At 39.7% G+C, this 24,557-nt stretch overlaps 1 protein-coding gene across 1 annotated transcript; it reads left to right on the plus strand.

The window, feature by feature from the left end:
* The first annotated feature begins 656 nt into the window (after window positions 1-656).
* On the plus strand, window positions 657-8,474 carry LOC127652404 (4-galactosyl-N-acetylglucosaminide 3-alpha-L-fucosyltransferase 9-like). Its single transcript, XM_052138527.1, has 3 exons — window positions 657-782; window positions 886-949; window positions 6,802-8,474. Exons 2-3 carry the CDS (start codon window positions 943-945, stop codon window positions 7,965-7,967), a joined length of 1,173 nt encoding a protein of 390 aa, XP_051994487.1. The 5' UTR covers window positions 657-782; window positions 886-942; the 3' UTR covers window positions 7,968-8,474.
* Window positions 8,475-24,557: the final 16,083 nt, after the last annotated feature.

The raw sequence follows: 24,557 nt of genomic DNA on the forward strand, positions 1-24,557 counted from the left end.
ATAATAAACACTGGCTCTCAAATGTAACTTAATGGATATATACAGGGATGACAAAAAACTAAATTAATCAAAAATGTGCTTTATTACTACATTTGTTTACAAGTAACTTTATTCAAGTTAAAAAAAATAATAAAATCAATAGGATTTACGTAATATACTGTAGAATTTAGCTTTTTTTTTGGTCACTGGCGGCCACCCCGTTTGGAGGCAGTGCCCCAGCATGGCCCCCCCCCCCACTGAAAATGCTCTAGACACGCCCCTGGTAATCCGAGATAAGCTCTTGTCCACTCTCTCCCATACACTCAAAGAGGCATCTCAGAGTGACATCTATCTTCTTCACTGCAGTGGCACTTGGGTCCTAGTTAATAGAACAATAATGAATAAAATATTTTTGTTGGTAAATTCACTCCAACCCTGTAATGCCATCATTACTCTAGGTCTGTATTAGTTTTTGTTTTTTATTCATTATAATATATTAACAGCAATAACACTTGAGACTATTTAGAAAAAAAACTGGCTAATTAAACAAAATAAAAACACTCAGATAAGCAAGATAAATGAAAAACAAACTACTCAATTGATTAATATTGTGCCTTTTAATTTTGTAACCACTTTTAGCCCTACCTGTATCAGATCCATCAACAAGTTATTGATGCGTTGACCAGTTGCTCCTCCCTTGGCACTAAAGAGTTCTAGGAGCTTTGGGGTGTGCTTGTCCAGCTGTGACATAAACGTTGCTTCCAGGGAAACCGCAGTACATCTTCGGAACTCCTCGTTTACCTGTAAGACAGCAAATGTTTTACTTATTTAAGGGGTTTAAAGATTAGTCTACTACAGTCTCGTTATTCTTGAGATGATGACCAATTACAATGTGTAACCGCCCAGCTGCGTGTGTGGACTGGTGACGGCACACAACATCCTCCGCTTGAACAGCACAGAACAATGACACGTAAGTTCTCATGTTGTTTTCTCTTTCCTCTGCAGAAATGGTCGAGACCTTTTTAAACATGTACCCCGTACAGCGCCTTTCCTCTTACAATTACCGTTCTTTACAAAAACGAACATCTTTATTTCACAAATATAAGGTCACCAAATATCTTCGTGAAGACGACACACACCATCATAAAGTGAAAGTTCTTCACACATTTTACAGCAACTTGGGATTCGCCTAAATATTCACTCTCAAATTCAATGATCTAAAAATGTCCAGACAAAATGGTTATAATCGAATTGTTGTTTGAAGTAATTGTTACTTGTATTTTGGGGGCAAAAATAAGAAACTTGAATAAACTAAATTAAGTTTATTTTCTACATCCTTGTGTTAAGTTAACATTGCGGTCAGATCCACCACCGTTAAATGAAGAAAAAACTATTCAAATTGAGACATTGAACTATTCTAACTGAATATGTTGATAGCCTACATTAGTCACTCTTGGTGTGAAAATTAAATTGGCCATATTGACTGTGGAATGTTGTTGAACGAATGAACGAGAGATGCCACCGTGCTCTCTTTCTTCTTGAGGCGTAATGTAAAACTAACCAAAACGAGCGATCCAGATGGAGAACAGCAACTTTAAGAAGTGAATGATATCAACGAAATAGCCTCGGACCGTCGCTTCATTTCATCTACATAGGCCTACTTCGGTGAAGCACTGGAAACAAAACGGTCATCTCGACTTGGAAGTTTCGGAACATAAGCAACATGTTTTTTTTTGGGTTTATATATATATATATATATATATATATATATATATATATATAGGCTATATAACAATTTGTCCAAATATACTTTAACCGCTAAGAATAAATGCTGATGCTAGTGAAAACACTGGAGACAGGAATTGAAAACAGGCGAATCATGGAATACTTTCACGTTCAGGAAAAAGGTGGATTAAAAACTACCGTCAAAAACACAAAGAGAAACTCAAATATCGGTCAAAATAAAAGTTCTGTCAAAATATAAACTCTGTTTAACTGGATTTGTAAAGCTCTCTCAAAGTGCACGTGCAAACTTGTGCAAAAAGGACGGGACAGTATAATAAATTACTAACAATGAACAGGAAAATAGGCACAGTGCAGCGCCGACCAGTACACAGTAGTGCAAAAAGATGACAGTTTCTAAAAAATGCCAAATGTAAACATAACATACAATGAGATAGTGTTCTATGCATATAGCAGTTATTGAGGTAGCAGCCAATTATAAAGTGACAATATTTAAAGTGCAACTTAGGTCATGTGTGTGTGTGTGTGTGTGTGTGTGTGTGTGTGTGTCAAACCACTCTCTGAGTATTGAGGAGTTTGATGGCTTAGTGGGGAGAAGCTGTTACACAGTCTGGCCATGAGGGCCAGAATGCTTCGGTACCTCTTGCCAAACGGCAGGAGGGTGAGGAGTTCATGACCCCGGGGTCGTCCACAATGCTGGTTGCTTTGCGGATACAGTGTTTTTTGTAAATGTCTTTGATGGAGGGAAGAGAGACCCTGATGATCTTCTCAGCTGTCCTCACCTCTGCAGGGCAGGATGCTCTCAATAGTCCCTCTATAGTCAACTTTAAACAGCCATTTTTAAGGTAACTGACGAGTTTTGACTTTTACTTGAGATATTTCACACAAAAATGAAAATTGTCATTACTTACCTTCATTCAGTTGCAAACCTGACTTTCTTATTTCAGTGGATATCAAAAGGAGATATTAGGGAGTTTCAGTCACCATTCACTTTCATTGAATGAAAAAAGATGCAGTGACTGTGAATGGTGACTGAGACTAAATGTTTTGCTTAACATCTCCTTTTTTGTTCCATGGCAGAGAAAAATGTATAAAGACTTAAGAGTGAGCAGTGATGATAGAAATTCAATTTTTAAATGAACTGCCCTTTAACTACATGTTAAATTATTTGGTAAAGTTATCTGCCAAGAAAAAATATATAAATGTTATTCAGCACATGCTAGACCTTATTCACAGCAGCGCCATCTTTGTTTATTGACGTGAATGACAACAAGGCTGTGAGGGATATATGTACAGTCTCTTCAATGGGCCGTACTGCAGTTTAAAATGTTTCTGGATCGTTCTGCAGACAAATCATTGGAAAAATATATTTTCAAGGACACTCAGTAGACAAAAACTCCATACAACATGAGTTGTGGAAAATCACATGTCATCTAGGAGCATTTTACAGCTTTATACCATGTAATCCACTGATCCAAAAATCAAACATGGCACTACTGTGAATAAGGTCAATAGACCAATCCTCTTGTTTACAAAAATATCAGCATATGTGCAATAAGTGGTGGTAGAAAGCCCACTGACTGTTGTGTTAGATTTGAAAAATTAGAATCAGAATCAGTATCAGCTTTATTGCCAAGTATGCTTACACATACAAGGAATTTGTCTTGGTAACAGGACCTTCCAGTGCACAACAATACAAAAAACAATATATATACAGCAGCAAGACATAGATAATAATAAAAAAAAATTATACATATACGTACATACACTCATAGTGCAAATCTAATACAAATCCGTTATATAAAGTACAAAAATACAGTATATTTTGTACAGTGCAATGTATGTAATGGTAGAAGAGGATAATGTTGGATAATATATATAGACTTAAACTGTGTATTGCACATAATTATTGCTCAATGGGGCAATTTAATTGTTCATTAGATGGATGGCCTGAGGGAAATAACTGTTCCTGTGTCTGACGGTTCTGGTACTCAGAGCTCTGAAGCGTTGGCCAGAAGGCAACAGTTCAAAAAGGTAGTGGGCTGGGTGAGAGGGATCCAGAGTGATGTTTACAGCCTTTTTCCTCACTCTGTAAGTGTATAGTTCTTGAAGGGGGCAGGGGGCAACCAACAATCCTCCCAGCAGTCCGAACTGTCCTCTGTATGTTTTGAGCGTGTTCAGCTCCAGGTTGTTTTGACTGCACCAGACAGCCATAGGGATCCTTGGTGGTCCTTGGTGGTGCAGTCATTGGTGTAGAGGGAGAAGTATAGTGGGGAGAGCACACATCCCTGGGGGGCACCGGTGCTGATTGAACAGATGCTGGAAGTGAATTTTCCCTGTCTCACAAGCTGCTGCCTGTCTGTCAGAAAGCTGGTAATCCACTGACAGATAGACATGGGAACAGGGAGTTGGTTTAATTTAGTCCGGAGAATAGCAGAGATGATGGTGTTGAAAGCCGAGCTGAAGTCCACAAAAAGGATCCCCACGTATGTCCCTGGTCTGTCCAGATGTTGCAGGACATGATGCAGTCCCATGTTGACTCATCCATCATCCACATACCAGTTTGCTCGATAAGCAAATTTAACGGGATCTAGAAAGGGTCCAGTGATGTCCTTCAGGTGGGCCAACACCAGTCTCTCAAATGACTTCATGACCACAGACATCATGGCGACAGGTCTGTATTCATTAAGTCTTGTGATTTTTGGTTTCTTAGGGACAGGGATAATAATTGAGCATTTGAAGCAGCATGGGACTTCACACTGCTCCAGTGATCTATTGAAGATCTGTGTGAAGATGGGGGCCAGTTGGTTAGCACAGGATCGAAGACACGCTGGTGAGACGCCATCTCGGCCTGAAGCCTTCCTTGACCTTTGCTTCCGAAAGACATGGTACACATCATCTTCACAGATTTTGAGTGCAGGTTGAGTAGCAGGATGGAGGAGGAGGGGGTTGCAGGAGGTGTTAATGTTTGTGCGACGTGAATGTCCGTTTTCCTGTGAACCATGGTTTATCATTATTGAATGATAAATATGTAATGGTAGGGATGCACATGTCCTCACAGAAACTGATGTATGATGTAATAGTATCTGTGAGCTCATCCAGGTCTGTAGCGGCAGCTTCAAAAACACTCCTATCAGTGCAATCGAAGCAGGCTTGTAGTTCCAGCTCTGCTTTATTGGTCCTTCTCTTAACAGTCCTTACTACTGGCTTTGTTGATTAAAATTTCTGCCTGTTGGTCGGAAGAAGATGAACCAGACAGTGATCAGAGGGTCCCAAAGCTGCACGTGGGACAGAGCGATATGAATCCTTTATTGTTGTGTAGCAATGATCCAGTATATTCCTGTATCTGGTGGGGCATGTAATGTGCTGTTTGTATTTGGGCAGATTTGTGAGATTTGCTTTGTTAAAGTCAGCTGTTGCAGCGCTATGTTCCCGCCCGCATTTGGAAGAATGTACACGCACACCAGAAGAAACGAAGAAAACTCCCGCAGCGAGTAGAACGGTTTACAGTTAATAAAGAGCGCTTCCAAATTAGGACAGCACATCCTCTTTAGCGTTGTTACATCTGTACACCAACTTTCATTGATGTAAAAGCATGTTCCACCGCCTCTGGTTTTCCCCGTTAACTCCGCGATGCGCTCCGCTCTGAACAGCTGAAAGCCCGGCAGATGAAATGCACTGTCCGGAATGGCTTCACTCAGCCAGGTTTCTGTGAAGCACAGTGCAGCAGGGTTTGAGAAGTCCTTATTAGTACATGCGAGGAGATGTAGTTCGTCCGTTTTGTTTGGAAGATAGCGGAGATTCACTAGATGAATGCTCGGCAGTGCCATTCGAACGCCGCGCTGACGGAGTTTAACCAGCGCATCGACTCGTTTCACTCACCTGCGTCTCGTAGCGCGTTTAAACAGCACAACTGCGCCTCTGACTAAAATGTCCAGCAAAACGTACGAATATTCAAAAAACAGGAAAAGATTACCTGGTATGTGCTGCCGAATGTTCAGCAGTTCGTCCCTGGTAAAACTGACTGGAAAAAGATAACTAACACAGGACAAACAAACAAAAATATCAAAAGAATCGGAGAGCTCCACACAGAGGCGGCCATCTGCAGCGCCATCGTAGGTAGTATTAGATTATGATGTGTGAAATTATGTCACAAAACCATAATAAATACTTATTACGCATGGTTTTTGCCACTACTTCCGTGTTTGACTTAAGCGGTGACGTTGCCAAAGCACTGGTCTAATGCGTCATGTCTTGCTGGAAAGCAAGTGACTAAAGAGAAGGGTCACAATATAGGCTACATACTTTAGGCTACATTAATTCTTAATTAATTCACTTATTTAAAAAAAGAAAACGCATAAATGCACAATAAAATATAAAAACCTCAGTGGTTTTGTATTTACCAGCTAATGAATTAATGTGTTTTTTTATTGTTATTGCCAAAATTGGTCTTAAATTTGTCTTATATTTGGCCTTAAAAAGGCTTAAATTGAATTCCTTCGAACCTGCAGATGACACAGCCTTGTAAATCTTCGAGCGAATTGAGTTGCAGATTCAAATCACGTGGATGTCGCTCTCAAGATCATCTGCACCTAATGAAAGAGAGAGAGAGAGAGGAAGCAAAACATACACAGAACACCCACCTCTGCACCATATCAATAACACAAAATCCTATAGGGACATAACACCCCCACCCCTAAAAATAAATGTATATGTTGGTCAACTGTTAACCAAAAATGAACAAGATGGTCTTTGTCTGTTTAGGATTTCAATCTAGAAATTTGTCACAAGAATGTAAAAGACAATGTATTGTCAAATGCTCTGTCACGTTCCATTTTTTTAATTGACCAATGTATACGTTTTATTTTTAGGGGTGGGGATGTTACGTCCTTAAAGGATTTTGTGTTGTTGATATGGTCCAGAGTTGGGTTTTCTATGTATGTTTTGCTTTCAATCTCTCTTTTATTAGGAAGCAACAAAGAAAGCAAGCTGTATCTACAAACTTTATTTTTAAATTGTGATATTTATGAAACTATACTAAAGTGTTTTAATAATAATCTTTATTTACCTTCTCCACAGGTTATCAGAGATTACCTTCCGAGTCTGAAACTGATGGTTCTAAAGATGACAACGGGCGGGGTGTGGTTAGCTGGGCTCTGGGCTTGATTAAGAGCTACTGGAAACCTGTACTATTCGTTTTGTCTGTTGGATTGAACATATTTTTGGGATATTATTTTAAAGATTTTAATAAAAAATCACCAAAATGCATAATTGGCAAAGTATTTAAAGAGAAGTCTCTGGAAAATGACACTATCCTGTCTCTGGAAAGTGACACTATCCTGCTAATATGGTTGTGGCCATTTGGAAATCATTTTGACCTAAATTCCTGCAGTTCCAAATTTAATATTGACGGCTGCTACTTAACTGCAGATAGAGATCTCTACAGTAAGGCCCATGGAGTACTTATTAATCACAGAGACATTAAAACTGATCTGTCGAATTTACCTACACAACCACGGCCTTTCTTCCAGAAATGGATATGGATGCACTTTGAGTCCCCACAAAACACGAGACGACTTGAGGGTCTGGAGAACTTGTTTAATGTGACAATAAATTACCGGCGGGATGCTGACATTGTCCTTCGTGAGCAAATAATGTTTAAATCTGATGGTTCTGAAGATGAGATATTCCCACAAGTTCTGGACAAAAAGGACAAGTTAGTTTGCTGGATTGTGAGCAACTGGAATGACAACCACAAAAGGGTAAAATATTATAATGAGCTAAAACAGCACATCGACATTTATGCTCTTGGGCGGCATTTTGGAAAAGCAATAGGTGATGACGAATACAAGAAAACATTGACAAGATGTAAGTTCTATCTATCATTCGAGAACACAGATGGTCACTATGACTACATGACTGAAAAGCTGTTCAATCCGCTCAAACTAGGATCAGTCCCAGTGGCTCTTGGGGCTCCACGATACATATATGAACGCTTTGTGCCAAAAGATGCTTTCATTCACATAGACGATTTCTCCAGCCCTAAAGAACTAGCTGAACACCTGCTGTCATTGGACAAAAATGTTACAGAATACAAAAAGTATTTTCTTTGGCGAAAACATTTTGATATAAAGTCTGTTGATTATCCTGAAGAGCATGCATGCCGCACTTGTCAATATATACGTAACCATAAATATTATCAGGTTTTTGTAAACCTGAACAAATGGTACTTTGGTGGCATCTAAGATGGTGCCTAAATATCATAATGCCTTTTCTGTGACAGAATGATTTTGCTACTGACAAAAGACTGGATCAATGACAAACCCCAAAATGCTCTTGAGATTTTGTTATTTTGTAATTATTGTGTATGATTTTTTATGCTGTAACCTTACCAGATTGTTCTGTTCTCTATCTTTGAAGGTGAAAGGGGTAAATATTGTGCCACTGGTAGTACCACATTAAATAAGAAAAAGTACTGTTTCCAAACTGTTTTTTTTTATTTTTGTATGCTTTTACAAAATGCAAAATAAAAACTTGTCATAATAAAGTCTGAACTTTCTCCTTTTTCATGACATCATTATTTCAATATGTATTAAAATATTTGGGTTACTTTAAAGCATTGTTTGTACATCATGTTACTGGGAAACCACAATGTTACATTAATTGTTAGGTAAGCAATCTCAGTGTATGTCATTCTGCTTTAAGTAGATATCAACACAGTCACCAAACAGGCTAAATGTCTTGTCCAGGTGGTGGATGTGGCCTAAAATTGAAAACATTGAATCAAAAGAATAAAGAAGAGGTTAAAGGTTAATTCACCCCATAGAAGAAATGAATAATATTCTACCTAACACAGCACTTTGTGTTCAGCAGAACAAAAAAGTACTATGAGTTTGAGGATAAATAAATGATAATCAAATTTACATATTTGGGTAAACTATCACCTAAATGTCACAGTAACGTATCATAACATCTACTAGCATTATGTTAATGTTTTACTAGAAGTTTGCTAATCAAAAGCCATATAACAAAGTACAGAATCTTTAACTGAGAAAGTGTGATATCTCACAATTAGCTATGATTGTATCACATATATATCAGATATCAAAACAAGTATTATGAAAGTCTTGTCATTTGAAAATGCTAACTTCAAAATAAGCTGTGAAATTAATTTCTTATCTTTATTCTTTATAAATACTTGCTTTTTTTCTTCGAGGGCGGCTGTGGCTCAGGTGGTAGAGCGGGTTGGCTGCCAGTCGCAGGTTTGGTGGTTTGAATCCCGGCCCACACGACTCCACATGCCGAAGTGTCCTTGGGCAAGACACTGAACCCCAAGTTGCTCCCAATGGTAGGCTAGTGCCTTGCATGGCAGCTCTGCCGCCATTGGTGAATGAATGTGTGTGTGAATGGGTGATTGGGACACAGTGTAAAGTGCTTTGGTAACCTCTGAGGTTAGAAAAAAGTGCTATATAAGTGCAGGCCATTTACCATTCTTTAGTCTGTTCTCCAACAGTGATGCTGAGATCAATTTAAAGATTTGACATCAAAAGAAAGACATCTACTGTACGTTTCACAATGCCTGAAAAAACGCATTATCAAAGGATTAATGAATACGTAAATAAATACAAAAATTGTTAATTGTACAATGGTCCAGTGGGACTGAATGGGACATGAATTATTGATGACATTTAATGACCTTTAAATCATATGTTACATATAATAATGCATTATAAATACTGTATGTTATTTCTGTGAATTCACTCAAGTTATTTTCATATGTATAAAGGTTATAATAATATTTAAAAGCCATTGCGATTACACAATATCAGGCAAACGGTTACACCCTGGGGACTCAATTTCACATGTTGCCTCATAGCACAGATTAGAGTTTTTTTCCATCTATAAAACTGCATAACCGCCTACGTGACTCAATGGAAACGTAACATGTAACTCTTTGTCAGACTAAACTCTGACCTGCTGTCAAATTAAGTGCTCGATTACAATGTGTAACCGCCCAACTTTGTGTGTGTGTGTGTGTGTGTGTGCGTGTGTGTGTTGCTCAATCAGTTGCCTAATAAGAGTGAAATACTAGCATATAATTTTGAAACATGTAATTTCCTCTTACAATTGCCCTGTTCTTGATAAAAACGAACATCTTTATTTCACAAATATAAGGTCACCAATTATCTTCACGAAGATTCCCCCACCATCATAAAGTGAAAGTTCACTGCACAACAACTTGGGATTTGCCTAAATATTCACTCTCAAATTCAATGGTTTAAAATGTCCAGACAAAATGGTTATAATCGAATTGTTGTTTGAAGTAATTGTTACTTGTATTTTGGGGGCAAAAATAAGAAACTTGAAAAAACTAAACTAAGTTTACTTTCTACATTATTGTGTTAAGTTAACATTGCGGTCTGATCCACCACTGTTAAATGAAGAAAAAACTATTCAAATTGAGACATTGAAGATTTTCCGTGCACACAGTTTCCAGGCTGACTACTTCTTGCCCCAAACTAAAGTCAGGTGAGATTTCAGGACACCCTTTATTTTATATTCTAACAAATATATGTAAATAGTGTAATATTTTGTGATCTCTCTCTCTCAAATTCAAATTCAAATGAGCTTTATTGGCATGACTTGTGCAGTATTGCCAAAGCATTGGCCATTACATGAGAAATGAACAAAATAATAAAAAAATTGAAACAAGAAAATTATTTAAAAAAACTGTACACACATTCAGACATGTTAAGATATAAGAATATTTCAGACTTTAGTTTTGTCCGCTGGCTGACTCTCTTAGTTTGTGGCAAGCTGCTACATATTTTGCTGCTGTTGTGATCAAGCTGGAGTTTTCTCCCAAAATATGTCTTAATTTTTCAGGATTTGGTAATGCCATAAAATTTGGTGCTATTTGTTGTAATTGTAAAGTAGACAGATCGGATGTTGTGATAGTGATCACAGTGCAGCAGGAAGTGTTCTTCGGTCTCCAACAGTGAACAGTCTCTGCTCTCGCGGCTGCCATCTCTGTCTGTGCCGTCCTCTCTCTATAGCCAGACAGTGATCACTCAGTCTGTACTTGTTTAGTGTCTTTCTCACTTTATACTCTTTCACACAGCTCCTGCTGGTTTGTCTGTTCAGGTGTAAATAGAGTTCCATCTTCTTTTGGGATTTAGTGGCATCGCTCCAATAGGCAATGCCATTTTGTTTTTGTAATTGTATAATTGGGTTGGGCCAGATTTTGCTGTGCTGGTTTGGATGTAGTTTCAGCACCAGCTGTGAAAGGGCGCTCCTGTGCAGGTTCTGCTCCTGGCACTGCAGGGCTTCAGTCTGGTATGAGCTCGGATCACTGCATTTTAGGAGCTTGTAGAATTTCAGAGCTCTTTTTTTGGATACTGATTAGTAAGAGGTATTGTCCTAATTCAGCTCTGCATGAGTTGTTTGGTGTCACTCTGTTTACTTTTAGGATGCTTTTACAAATTTGGGTATGCAGAGTTTTGATTTCTTCTTTTTCCCATTTAGTAAAATCTTGGGATTTTAGGGGTCCCCATACCTCGCTGCCATACAGATCAACTGGTTGGATTCTTGCTTTAAGGATTTTTAGCCAGGTATTAATTGGAATTTCACTTTGAATTTTATTTTTTAATCATGTAGAAGACTCTCATTGCTTTTGCCTTCAGTTCAGTCACAGCCAGATTGAAGTTTCCTGTTGAACTTAATTTTAGTGCCAGATAAGTATTTTGTGGGTGTACTGGAGGACTTGGTTTCCTGCTCTGAAGGTGTATTTATTTTCCCTACACCTGGATCTATTTTGAAAAATCATTATTTTCATTTTTGCTAGGTTAATTTTAAGAGCCCACATTTGACTGAATGTCTCTATGATGTCAAGGAGCTGTTGTAGTCCCTCTTTTGTTTTTGACAGAAGGACTAAATCATCTGCAAAGAGGAGACATTTAATTTCTGATTCAGTCAGAGTTGGGCCGGGGGCAGTCGAATTATTTAATGCTTTGGCTAATAGAGCAGGGCTCAATGGCCAACCATGTCTGACTCCTCGTTGTTGAGAGAAAAATTCTGTTCGTTTGTTCCCTATTTTTACAGCACATGTATTGTTTTTATACATGGTGCTAATTAAATCAAATGTTTGCCCTCCAATCCTATTTTCCAGTAGTTTTAGGAAGAGTCCTTCGTGCCAGATTGAATCAAAAGCCTTCTCAAAGTCGACAAAGCAAGCAAAGACTTTGGTTTTGTTTTGGTGCACGTTTCTCAATAATTGTGTGGAGGGTGTAAATGTGGTCAGATGTTCTGTGTTTGGGCAGAAATCCTATTTTACTTTTCTCCAGGAGTTTGTAGGTTTTAAGAAAGTTCTGCAATCTTATATTAATAATCGAACAGAATATTTTCCCCAGGTTGCTATTGACACATATGGCTCTGTAATCGTTTGGCTCAAATTTGTCTCCATGTTTAAAGATGGGTGTAATGAAGCCTTGATTCCAGGTGTCGGGAAAATACCCTACACTCAAAACAATGTTGAATAATTTAATTATTGCACTTTTGAATTTGTCATTGGAGTATTTTATCATTTCATTTAATATTCCATCAATGCCACAAGCCTTGTTTGGTTTTAATGCATGTAGAAATCCAGGGGGTTCTGATTGTCTTTAATCTTTTCTTTCAGGATTTCTCATTTGGTTTTTATTTCATTTTGAGCAGGATTTGTTTCTGTTATTTTGTACAGATTTTCAAAGTGTGTCCACCATATGTTCCCATTTTGAATGGCCAATTCTTCCTGTTGGGGTCTATAGAGTCACGGACCAAGTAGTCCGGCAATGAGAAAAACAGGAGTTTCTTGTTGAAAAATTGTTTTTTTTTTATTTACCCCAAAAATACTAAACAATACAAACCAAAAAGTTAACAACTAGGCCTATAAAAGAGATCAATAAAATATAAAAAATACTCAAAACAGCACACAACAAAACAGGATATGAACTAAACCAACTGACCTAACTGAATGAGACACAAGGGAACATATATAGTGGCTTGGCCAAACCAATTTACACATAAAGGAAAAACAAAATGGACGACAAATACAAACAACTACAAAGTAAAACAAACTAAACCCAAAATCCCCCTCCAACATGGCAGCACATGGTATGGCTTAATTGGCAGGTCACAGGATATCACAGTCCTCCACCTTTGCCCATGCCTTTCTTCCCCCAGGACAGACCTCTCTCCAACATGGTACCAAAGAAACAATGATTAATAGAAAAACAAATGTTTACATAACCCTACAATGTGAAAATGTGTGCACTCCATTTAAATAAATGTATATTATACCTGAAATAAACTATGTGATAAAACATGAATTGTTTGGGGTGTGGCTAACTGCCAAAATAACTTGACCTGTGTACTTAAAACATGGCTTGTGTGCTGTATTACCCTTGCTGGTTATTCATCCTGTGTGGCTTGGACCATCACAGTGTTCCAATTGTTCCAGAAGTTACTGGTATTTATTGACTCCTCCATTGCTTGAAATAATTGTTCCGTATGCTCTTTGTAACACCCACTAAACAAGGAGTACAACATTAACTGAATGCTTGACTCAATGCCAACAGGTAGCAACTGCAATTTAGTTCAATACACTGAGCCAGATCAATGGGCCAATCAGAAGATACCAAGCTCGAAGGAGGCAAAGCACACACAACACACAAGTTTGAGGGTTTAGAGTTTTGTTCTATTGGCTGTTATGATTTTTTTCTTTTGTGATGTAATGAACAGTAAATAATAAATGACAAAGATAAACCAAATGAAATGTCAAAGGTTCATAATCTACCTCGTTAGGTGGATGGGGAGTTCGTCCAGAGAAAACACGGAGCCGTAACGGTGAATTTCCAGCTATGGCTAAGTCACTGGTGCGTAAAAGATGTTCCACGACAACTTTCTGCACACCAGGTGGGTTTAAATCACTGACGGTAATTGACGGGGATTCTGGGCTTGTGGCTGACACTAGCGGAACAGAATGATGTTGTGCAGCATTTGCTGTTACCTGGGACTGCTTAAAAGGGAACTCAGTCAAAGATGGATCTGCTGAAGGAGTAGGCGATGTGTCATCAACTTCAGCAAGAACGGGTAAAGGACATGGCTTTGGCACCACTGTCTCGTGAATATGAGCTTACATGCCCTTCAAGATATCCTCAAAATTTTCTCCACTGCGACTTGCCAATTCTTTCAGCTCGTTGAGGTAAGTCTGGGTTGTGTTTCGTCCAAGTCTCTTGACGTAGACGCTCGATAAAGCTGTCACATGGAAAGAGACATCAGGATTATTCTTTGCATGCTGGACATATGGAAGCATTGACTGAAGGGTTTGGACCGCTAGTCTTGAGTTGAACTCTACTATCAAGGATCTCTGCGATTCTAGGCAAGGATCACTTAATGGGATGATTCTGTTAATTGACCCATACTGCTTTACAAAGTCCAGTATTTCCTCGTCCGCTTCAGTTCCAGTTATGCCACTACTTAAGATTGCATTAGGAACTTTTACACTCTTTTCCTCTATTACTTCCATTTTGCTTTACTTGTACACTTATTTGTCTTGAGAGGGAAATTCTAAAATCAAAAATAGAAGTTAATGTGTGCGTTTCTCTTTGCCTCCTGGCTGCTGGCTCGCCACTTTATGTGTAACACCCACTAAACAAAGAGTACAACATTAACTGAATGCTTGACTCAATGCCAACAGGTAGCAACTGCAATTTACTTCAATACACTGAGCCAGATCAATGGGCCAATCAGAAGATACCAAGCTTGAAGGAGGCAAAGCACACACAAGTTTGAGGGTTAAGATTTTTGTTCTATTGGCTGTTATGATGTTTTATTCATATACAATGAATATCAATCAATCAATCACTTAATGTTAACACACACATAGGAATACAACACACCGTTGTAATTCATCACACATATGAAAATAAATCTACAACTCACCGATTCCTCTGAATTAACAGTGTTCTGCTAATATTTTCTCCAGATTACACCATGAACTATAGCGATGACTCAACTAACTTTGGCTCGATATTCCGGATCAACAAGGCCATAACAGGTAAGCTCTTTTACAAAACTTCTCAATTTGACACTAATTTAACTTTAAATAACTTTTATCTGCTTTGTTTAGTAGTTGTTTACTAATTATTTCTCAAAATTAGATCGTTTATCTCAAATTTCTTAAGCTTTGTTCACATGCGTTTCTGTTTCATCTTCCTCTATCAATCTCGCCCGCATCTCACAGTGGGCGGAGTTAACATCGCTGCTGATCACACTAAATTGGAAGATCTACATCTGCAGTGCAGATTCCAACTCTAATTGGATACATTTTACCGCAGTAATTTGCATATTACTAATATAATTAATAAAGCATTTTATTTATCTCAATTTTCTTTTATCACTGTCTTTTTTTTCCCACATAAACAGTTTTACTGGAAGGGTGAATACGCCAAAAATATATTTTTTCTATTGACTGCAATTTGACTAATTTGAGTCTGGGTTACACCCTCCCCTCCTAGAAGTATGCAAGTCCCTTGACATAATCACCAACAGGTGCATAACCCCGAGTTACGAGGTTTCCTACTTGAGAGAAATCCTGCAAGGACTCAGAGAGCAACATTTAGACCTTGAAGAAGGGATTGAACTATGGTCACCAGAGGATTCCCCAGTTCAGGGTAAGTCAGAATTTTGGGTTTCTCTCTATGACGGACAGACCTTCTCAGTTCAACTTCATCCTCGTCTACGCTGTTTACTTCTTCGGCTTCAATTATCTTCTTTTCAGTTGAACTGGATTCTGGAATGAATAATTTCCTATGATGATTTGGATCCTGCACCACCAAGGTAGGTGAATGACTAATTTCAGCATCTCTTTCTCTTTCAGGATGGACCTCAGTATTCACAGGTAAGGTGGTTACGGGATTCACAGATTCAATCACAGGTAATTCATCACTGACCTGAAATCCCCTTTCAGTTATGTCGTTCTAAACTCCAAGGTGGACCTCTAAGCTTGTGTCAGATGACGGAACAGCACTTTCCCTGTTTGGGTGAGCCACTTCAGGAGTGTGAACCACAAAAGATTCCTTTACAATATTAAGTTGAGGCATTACACAATAACTTTCCTCTTCCTCAGAGTCAGGGATTTCCTCTGTTTCCTCAGAATGTCTACAGACTGTCTCACTGTGAGTTCTACGCTTGGGAACTGGACTCTGGATCTCACATTCTTGAATTTCAGATGGAAGAGTTCCACAAGGGAGTAACAAGTCCCGATGTAATGTCCGGATGGGTCCCGTTTCAGTTTCAGGGCACACTTTATACACTGGCAAATCACCATGTTGGTCAATGACTACATAAACTACTCCTTCCCATTTGTCAGTGAGTTTGTTCTTTCCCCTGAGTTGAACACTTCTGACTAAAACACGATCTCCCTTGTGCAAAGTTGAGGCTTTCACACATCTGTCATAGCGGGTTTTATTCCTTTCAGCCATTTTCTTGGAATTTTCACTCGCAATACGGAAACTTTCTTCAAGATTTGACTTGAGGTTCTTCACATATTGTGAATGTGTTATTTCTCCCTCATTCTTCAAAGGTAATCCAAAAGCCAGATCTACTGGAAGCCTCGGCTGACGCCCGAACATCAACTCGTAAGGGCTGAACCCCGTGGTCTCATTGCGAGTACAATTGTAAGCATGTACAAGGGGTTTTACGTACTCTTTCCAGCAGCTTTTCTTTGTGTTCTCTAGAGTTCAAAGCATGCTTAACAACGTTCTATTGAATCTCTCAACAGGATTTCCCCTCGGATGGTATGGGGTTGTCCTGACCTTTCACAATCCTGCTACTTCGCACAACTCCTTGATTAGATGGGATTCAAAATCAGGGCCTTGATCACTGTGAAGGCGCTCTGGGTAACCATAATGGCAAATGAACTGCTCCCACAGGCACTTCGCAACAGTTTTGGCTTTCTGATTAGTAGTTGGGATAGCAAGTGCATATTTAGTAAAGTGGTCAGTGATTACCAACACATCTTTGGTATTAATATGGTCAGGTTCTAGAGATAGAAAATCCATGCACACAAGTTGCAAGGGGCGAGTAGTTGAAATATTCACAAGAGGTGCAGCTTTTTCAGGTGAGGTCTTCCTTCGTATGCACCGTCCACAAATCTTGACTTTGTGCTCCACATCTGATGCCATCTTGGGCCAATAGAATCGGTTTCGAACTAGATCTAGTGTACGATCAACACCCATATGTCCGAGGTCATCATGTAGGGACTTGAGAACACTTAGATGAAATTTTTCGGGTAGGACCAGTTGGTATGCAGTTTTCTCAGCAAAGTTCCTTCTTCTGTATAGGATTCCGTCGTGAAACTCCAGGCAGTCTTTCTCTCTAAGGAGGTAAGGCAATCTGGGAAGAGCAGTCCGTAGGGTGCTAGGAGGAGTTTCTCCAGTTCGAAGTTGTGCAATAACCTCTTAGATACAAGGATCGGCTAACTGTGCACTTTGAATTACAGAAGGAGAGAGATGAGAAATGGTCGGTAGTCCTCCGCATTGATCCTCCTGTGCATAAGCATCAGGTACAGCAGTTTCCTGCATTGCCAAGGAACTGACAAAGGAAGCAGGTAAGTCATTTGGACACTCCAGCCACTGAATAAGACGACTGTCACAGATGGCTTTTACCACATCATTACTAATTTCATGTTTACCAGAAATCATAGTAAGCTGTTCAGTGAAATCAAGAATCCGGGCTTGTTCTTTCAGGGAGACATCATCAGCTGGGAGCTCTGCGTGGGGTCGATGAGACAGCCCGTCTGCATCAATATTCTGCTTCCCCGACCTGTACTGTAATTTGAAATTGTAGGTCGAGAGTGCAGCTAACCACCTTTACCCAGTTGCATCAAGTTTAGCAGTGGAAAGAACATAACGTGCCCCCATAGAGGTAATCATGGAATTTTTCGACCACTGCCCATTTAAGAGCCAGGAATTCTAATTTATGGGCAGGGTACTTGGACTCACTACACGAAAGTCCCCGGCTTGCATAGGCGATAACTCTGACTTGTCCATCCTGCTCCTGATACAAAGCAGTGCCCAGACCTGATGTGCTTGCATCAGTATGCAGAACGTATGGTAACCTGGGGTTAGCAAAAGCCAATACCGGCGCAGTTGTGAGCTCATTAATGATTAATTCAAATGCGTCTTGACAGGAGGTCATCCATCTACCATTGAAAAGCTCTTTGGGATTCCTGTACTGGGTATTACTCTTTAACTTAAGGTTCCGACGAGTAGGGGGATACCCTGAAGTTAAATAATTTAAAGGCTTCACCTTCTTGGAAAAATCTTTGATGAAACGTCGGTAATATCCAACAAATCCGAGAAAGGAATGAAGTTCTTTCAAATTTTTAGGAATCGGCCAGGTTTTGACAGCTGCTACTTTATCGGGATCAGTTTTCACTCCTTGGTCTGACACTATATGGCCGAGGTACTTGACTGAGGTCTGTGCAAAAACGCATTTCTCTGGCGCAAGTTTGAGACCGTATTCTTTAAGCCTGTTTAAGACCCTGACCAGCCTTTCCTCATGTTCCTCCAAATCCTTGGAGAAGACAATTATGTCATCTATGAACACAAGGACCTCATGAAGATTGATGTCTGCCACACACTTTTCCATTATTCTTTGAAAGGTGCTTGGGGCGTTAGTGACCCCTTGTGGCATACGGTTGAATTAATAAAATCCTAATGGACATACAAAAGCCATTTTTGCTTTGTCAGTTTCTTCAACCTCAATTTGGTAAAAACCAAATTTTAGGTCAAGAACCAAAACCACTTGGACCCCGTTAAGGCCATGAACGTGTCTTCAAGTTTGGGGAGTGCATAGGCATCCTTGATGGTCTTTTGATTTAATTTCCGATAGTCAATGCATAATCGAATATCACCACTCTTCTTTCTGACCACAACAATGGGAGAGGAGAAAGGAGACTGAGATTCTTGGATAACTCCCGCATCAAGTAACACCTGAAGGTGCTTCTTTACAGCTTCCAGATCTTCTGGATGTATGGGTCTTGCCCGATGTTTGAAGGGCGTTTCATCCGCAAGATTTATTTGATGCTTGACCTTATCGGTGAATCCAAAGTCCTGGGAATGTAAGGAAAACACTTCTGGCATTCCTTGAAGCCGTTTGGTAAGCCTACTCTTCCATTCTGGTGAGATGGGGGAATCGCCAAAATTAAACTCAGGAATGGACTTTGGAATGGAGCTTGTTTTACTATCATGGTCATCTCGCTCCTCTGAATACACAGACTGAACCGCCTTTAATTCAGCCAAGACACATCTAGGAGGAATTGTGATGTCATGTGCGGTAGGGTTGGTGACTACAACAGGTAAATGGCAATGTCTCTCGTCTTCAAGCGTGGCCATGCATGTCTTAACGATCAGACCACAAGGCAGAGGGGAAAAAGATGGATGTTCGACAACTACCCATTTATCTAAATGGGATCCAGCAACAGAGGCCTTTCCACAAAGGACTGCACTTTGTCCAGCAGGTATCACCTGAGAAGGGTTTTCAGATAGCCGCACTAGCCCAACATTCCCTTATACATTCTGCTTCTGGTGCAATTCCAAAATCTTTAGCACTTGCTTATATCCATAAGTAGGAGAAAAGTATCTAGTTCCTTGCTGTGAAAAGTCTTTGTACAGATTGTCCAAGGTGTTTGTGCCAATCAACACTGAAAGCTGAGAAGTAGAGGGGAGATCAGGGACAACCAAAGCTACAGTAAGTACCTCTGTGTCAACTCCCACAAAGTCCTTGGGAAAAGTGATGGTCGGCTTAACATAGCCAAGGTAAGGGACGTTTTGACCATTTGCCCCCTCAATTTCCAAAAGATCATTTAAAGAATGAATTGGCTGATCGTACAGGTTCTCATTGTAAAAGGATTTTGTGATGGTTGTGACCTGTGAACCAGTGTCAAGTAAGCAGTCACACATTACTCCTCCAACATCCACTTGCGCAGGTCATTTTGCTCCAATTAACCCCTTGGGTAAGACAGATTGTCGTGACCTCGCTTGTGCATGGGCTGACAGTGCCCTAAAAGACTTGGGACACCTTGATTCAATCCCAGTTCCCATTCGTCCCACAAAAAGGAACTGCAGTCAGTTTAACTGAGGCTTAGCACTGCCATTCCGTAAGTCCCATTCACGCTGTCTCTTTGCAAGCTCATCCCGCTTCTCTGACACCAAGGCTGGATTCGGGTCATTGGAACAAGAACTGACAATGTGCCCATCCTCTCCGCACCTAAAACAATAGCCTGGTTTTGGCCTAACTGGTTGGGACGTGTCTGAAACTTTGGTTTTTCCTTTAGGACTGATGGCACTCTACTTACTTGAGGACTTGAACATGTTCAACTTGGGGTTGGGCTTGTCTTTAGACTGCTTCGAAGTTAATAATGCAAACTGATTTTGGAGTTCTGCTATCTGACTTGCCAACTGAGCAGTAACAGAATTTAATTGAGTCACATCATCTCTAGTAGCTGTTTGAGACTGCATCACGGCACGCTGCTTAACACTTCCCAGGTGTTGTTTCATTCGTACACTTTTGGAAGCATGCTTGCTCTCCTCGGTTCGTAATAAGGTCATTAGCTCTGCAAAGGATGGGGGTGAATGCTTTTTCTGCTCTAATTGTAACTCTAGAATCAAAGAATTTTCCCAACATCCTCTGCAAAACTGCTTAAGTAGATGCTTGTCAACTTCTGAGCCAAGGACTCCACCACGGCTCATAGTGGTCTGTAACGCAACATGTAATCGTTGCAAGTAAGCCGATGGTTTTTCCCCCAGGTACGTTCAGGAACTTGGCGAATAACTCATCACCATCCTCAATGGGCGCAAAAGCAGAATCAAGAAGCTGACTGTAAGCTGAAGGTGATGCTGCCGGGCCAACAGATTTTACTATGTCTGCTGCCGGGGAAAGAAGGCTCTCACAGATTCTGCGCACTCTGTGGAAATCAGAGACTGTTGGGTCTTGGAAAAGTAGTTCAGCGCTAGTGCGCCAAGTTTCATAATCTACCTCGTTAGGTGGATGGGGAGTTCGTCCAGAGAAAACACGGAGCCGTAATGGTGAATTTCCAGCTATGGATAAGTCACTAGTGTGTACAAGATGTTCCACGACAACTTTCTGCACACCAGGTGGGTTTAAATCACTGACGGTAATTGACAGGGATTCTGGGCTTGTGGCTAACACTAGCGGAACAGAATGATGTTGTGCAGCATTTGCTGTTACCTGGGACTGCTTAAAAGGGAACTCAGTCAAAGATGGATCTGCTGAAGGAATAGGCGATGTGTCATCAACTTCAGCAAGAACGGGTAAAGGACATGTCTTTGGCACCACTGTCTCGTGAATATGAGCTTACATGCCCTTCAAGATATCCTCAAAACTTTCTCCACTGCGACTTGCCAATTCTTTCAGCTCGTTGAGGTAAGTCTGGGTTGTGTTTCGTCCAAGTCTCTTGATGTAGACACTCGATAAAGCTGTCACATGGAAAGAGACATCAGGATTATTCTTTGCATGCTGGACATATGGAAGCATTGTCTGAAGGGTTTGGACCGCTAGTCCTGAGTTGAACTCTACTATCAAGGACCTCTGCGATTCTAGGCAAGGATCACTTAATGGGATGATTCTGTTAATTGACCCATACTGCTTTACAAAGTCCAGTATTTCCTCGTCCGCTTCAGCTCCAGTTATGCCACTAATTAAGATTGCATTAGGAACTTTTACACTCTTTTCCTCTATAACTTCCATTTTGCTTTTGTACACTTATTTGTCTTGAGAGGGAAATTCTAAAATCAAAAATAGAAGTTAATGTGTGCGTTTCTCTTTGCCTCCTGGCTGCTGGCTCGCCACTTTATGTGTAACACCCACTAAACAAAGAGTACAACATTAACTGAATGCTTGACTCAATGCCAACAGGTAGCAACTGCAATTTAGTTCAATACACTGAGCCAGATCAATGGGCCAATCAGAAGATACCAAGCTCGAAGGAGGCAAAGCACACACAACACACAAATTTGAGGGTTTAGATTTTTGTTCTATTGGCTGTTATGATTTTTTTCTTTGTGATGATGTAATGAACAGTAAATAATAAATGACAAAGATAAACCAAATGAAATGTCAAACTTTTGACAAAAAAGGGAAAAGGAAAAAATACAATATGATTAACCCTAATCACGTTCTTATTTGAAAGAAATTGCTAAACCCAAATAGAATACAAGTAAAATAAATTATTCAACAAAACTTTTCTTTCTTGACTCTCTGGTTGATAAATTCCCTCTTTCCTTTTCGGCTGAGGTTTGAATTTCTTGGTTTCTCTAATTTAAATATGACTATTTGTTGTAGATTAATAAGTTTAGTTTCAATTTACGGTCCTAATTTTAAACAATTCACATGAATTTACCTAAAAAATGTACAATATGTATTTGTAACCAAATAACACTTCTTTTAAGAGATATATGTGTATATACACTCACCTAAAGGATTATTAGGAACACCATACTAATACTGTGTTTGACCCCCTTTCGCCTTCAGAACTGCCTTAATTCTACGTGGCATTGATTCAACAAGGTGCTGAAAGCATTCTTTAGAAATGTTGGCCCATATTGATAGGATAGCATCTTGCAGTTGATGGAGATTTGTGGGATGCACATCCAGGGCACGAAGCTCCCGTTCCACAACATCCCAAAGATGCTCTATTGGGTTGAGATCTGGTGAATGTGGGGGCCATTTTAGTACAGTGAACTCATTGTCATGTTCAAGAAACCAATTTGAAATGATTCGAGCTTTGTGACATGGTGCATTATCCTGCTGGAAGTAGCCATCAGAGGATGGGTATATGGTGGCCATAAAGGGATGGACATGGTCAGAAACAATGCTCAGGTAGGCCGTGGCATTTAAACGATGCCCAATTGGCACTAAGGGGCCTAAAGTGTGCCAAGAAAACATCCCCCACACCATTACACCACCACCACCAGCCTGAACAGTGGTAACAAGGCATGATGGATCCATGTTCTCATTCTGTTTACGCCAAATTCTGACTCTACCATCTGAATGTCTCAACAGAAGTCGAGACTCATCAGACCAGGCAACATTTTTCCAGTCTTCAACTGTCCAATTTTAGTGAGCTCTTGCAAATTGTAGCCTCTTTTTCCTATTTGTAGTGGAGATGAGTGGTACCCGGTGGGGTCTTCTGCTGTTGTAGCCCATCCGCCTCAAGGTTGTGCATGTTGTGGCTTCACAAATGCTTTGCTGCATACCTCGGTTGTAACGAGTGGTTATTTCAGGCAAAGTTGCTCTTCTATCAGCTTGAATCAGTCGGCCCATTCTCCTCTGACCTCTAGCATCAACAAGGCATTTTCGCCCACAGGACTGCCGCATACTGGATGTTTTTCCTTTTCACACCATTCTTTGTAAACCCTAGAAATGGTTGTGCGTGAAAATCCCAGTAACTGAGCAGATTGTGAAATACTCAGACCGGCCCGTCTGGCACCAACAACCATGCCACGCTCAAAATTGCTTAAATCACCTTTCTTTCCCATTCTGACATTCAGTTTGGAGTTCACGAGATTGTCTTGACCAGGACCACACCCCTTAATGCATTGAAGCAACTGCCATGTGATTGGTTGATTAGATAATTGCATTAATGAGAAATTGAACAGGTGTTCCTAATAATCCTTTAGGTGAGTGTATATATATACAAAACAAATTGTAAATGAGGTCACAAAATTGCAAAAATAAAGATTATACACACTTCAGTCCATTCGATAATTTCAGTTCAGAAAAATATACCTCAGTCCATTCAGATTTCAGAAGGAAAACGACACCACTAAGTGGATGAGAAGGTAAGAAGTAAAAGATCCAAATTCAGTCCGGGAGGCTCGCCATCTTTCTTTTCTCTCAGCACGGCTTGATGAATCCTCACCATGCACGTAAATCACAGTAGAAAATCCAAACTTCTACATAAACAACAAAAACTGGCCTGTACACACAGGATAACGTTTTTAGAAACTCATTTTTTAACTCTGTTTCAACAGTATTTACTCTTAACAGTATTTACTCTTCACACCATCATTTAACGTTCATTTACAACACGGCCATACTTCATATACAATGAATATCAATCAATCACTTATGTTAACACACACATAGGAATACAACACACCGTTGTAATTCATCACACATATGAAAATAAATCCACAACTCACCGATTCCTCTGAATTAACAGTGTTCTGCTAATATTTTCTCCAGATTACACCACGAACTATAGCGATGACTCAACTAACTTTGGCTCAATATTCCAGATCAACAAGGCCATAACAGGTAAGCTCTTTTACAAAACTTCTCAATTTTACACTAATTTAACTTTAAATAACTTTTATCTGCTTTGTTTAGTAGTTGTTTACTAATTATTTCTCAAAATTAGATCGTTTATCTCAAATTTCTTAAGCTTTGTTCACATGCGTTTCGGTTTCATCTTCCTCTATCAATCTCGCCCGCGTCTCACTGTGGGCGGAGTTAACATCGCTGCTGATCACACTAAATTGGAAGATCTGCAGTGCAGATTCCGACTCTAATTGGATAAATTTTACCGCAGTAATTTGCATATTACTAATATAATTAATAAAGCATTTTATTTATCTAAATTTTCTTTTATCACTGTCTTTTTTTTCCCACATAAACAGTTTTACTGGAAGGGTGAATACGCCAAAAATATATTTTTTCTATTGACTGCAATTTGACTAATTTGAGTCTGGGTTACATCTTCCTTTTTT

The sequence above is a fragment of the Xyrauchen texanus genome, chromosome 12, assembly GCF_025860055.1.
Source record: "Xyrauchen texanus isolate HMW12.3.18 chromosome 12, RBS_HiC_50CHRs, whole genome shotgun sequence".
In the NCBI taxonomy this organism is placed as follows: domain Eukaryota; kingdom Metazoa; phylum Chordata; class Actinopteri; order Cypriniformes; family Catostomidae; genus Xyrauchen; species Xyrauchen texanus.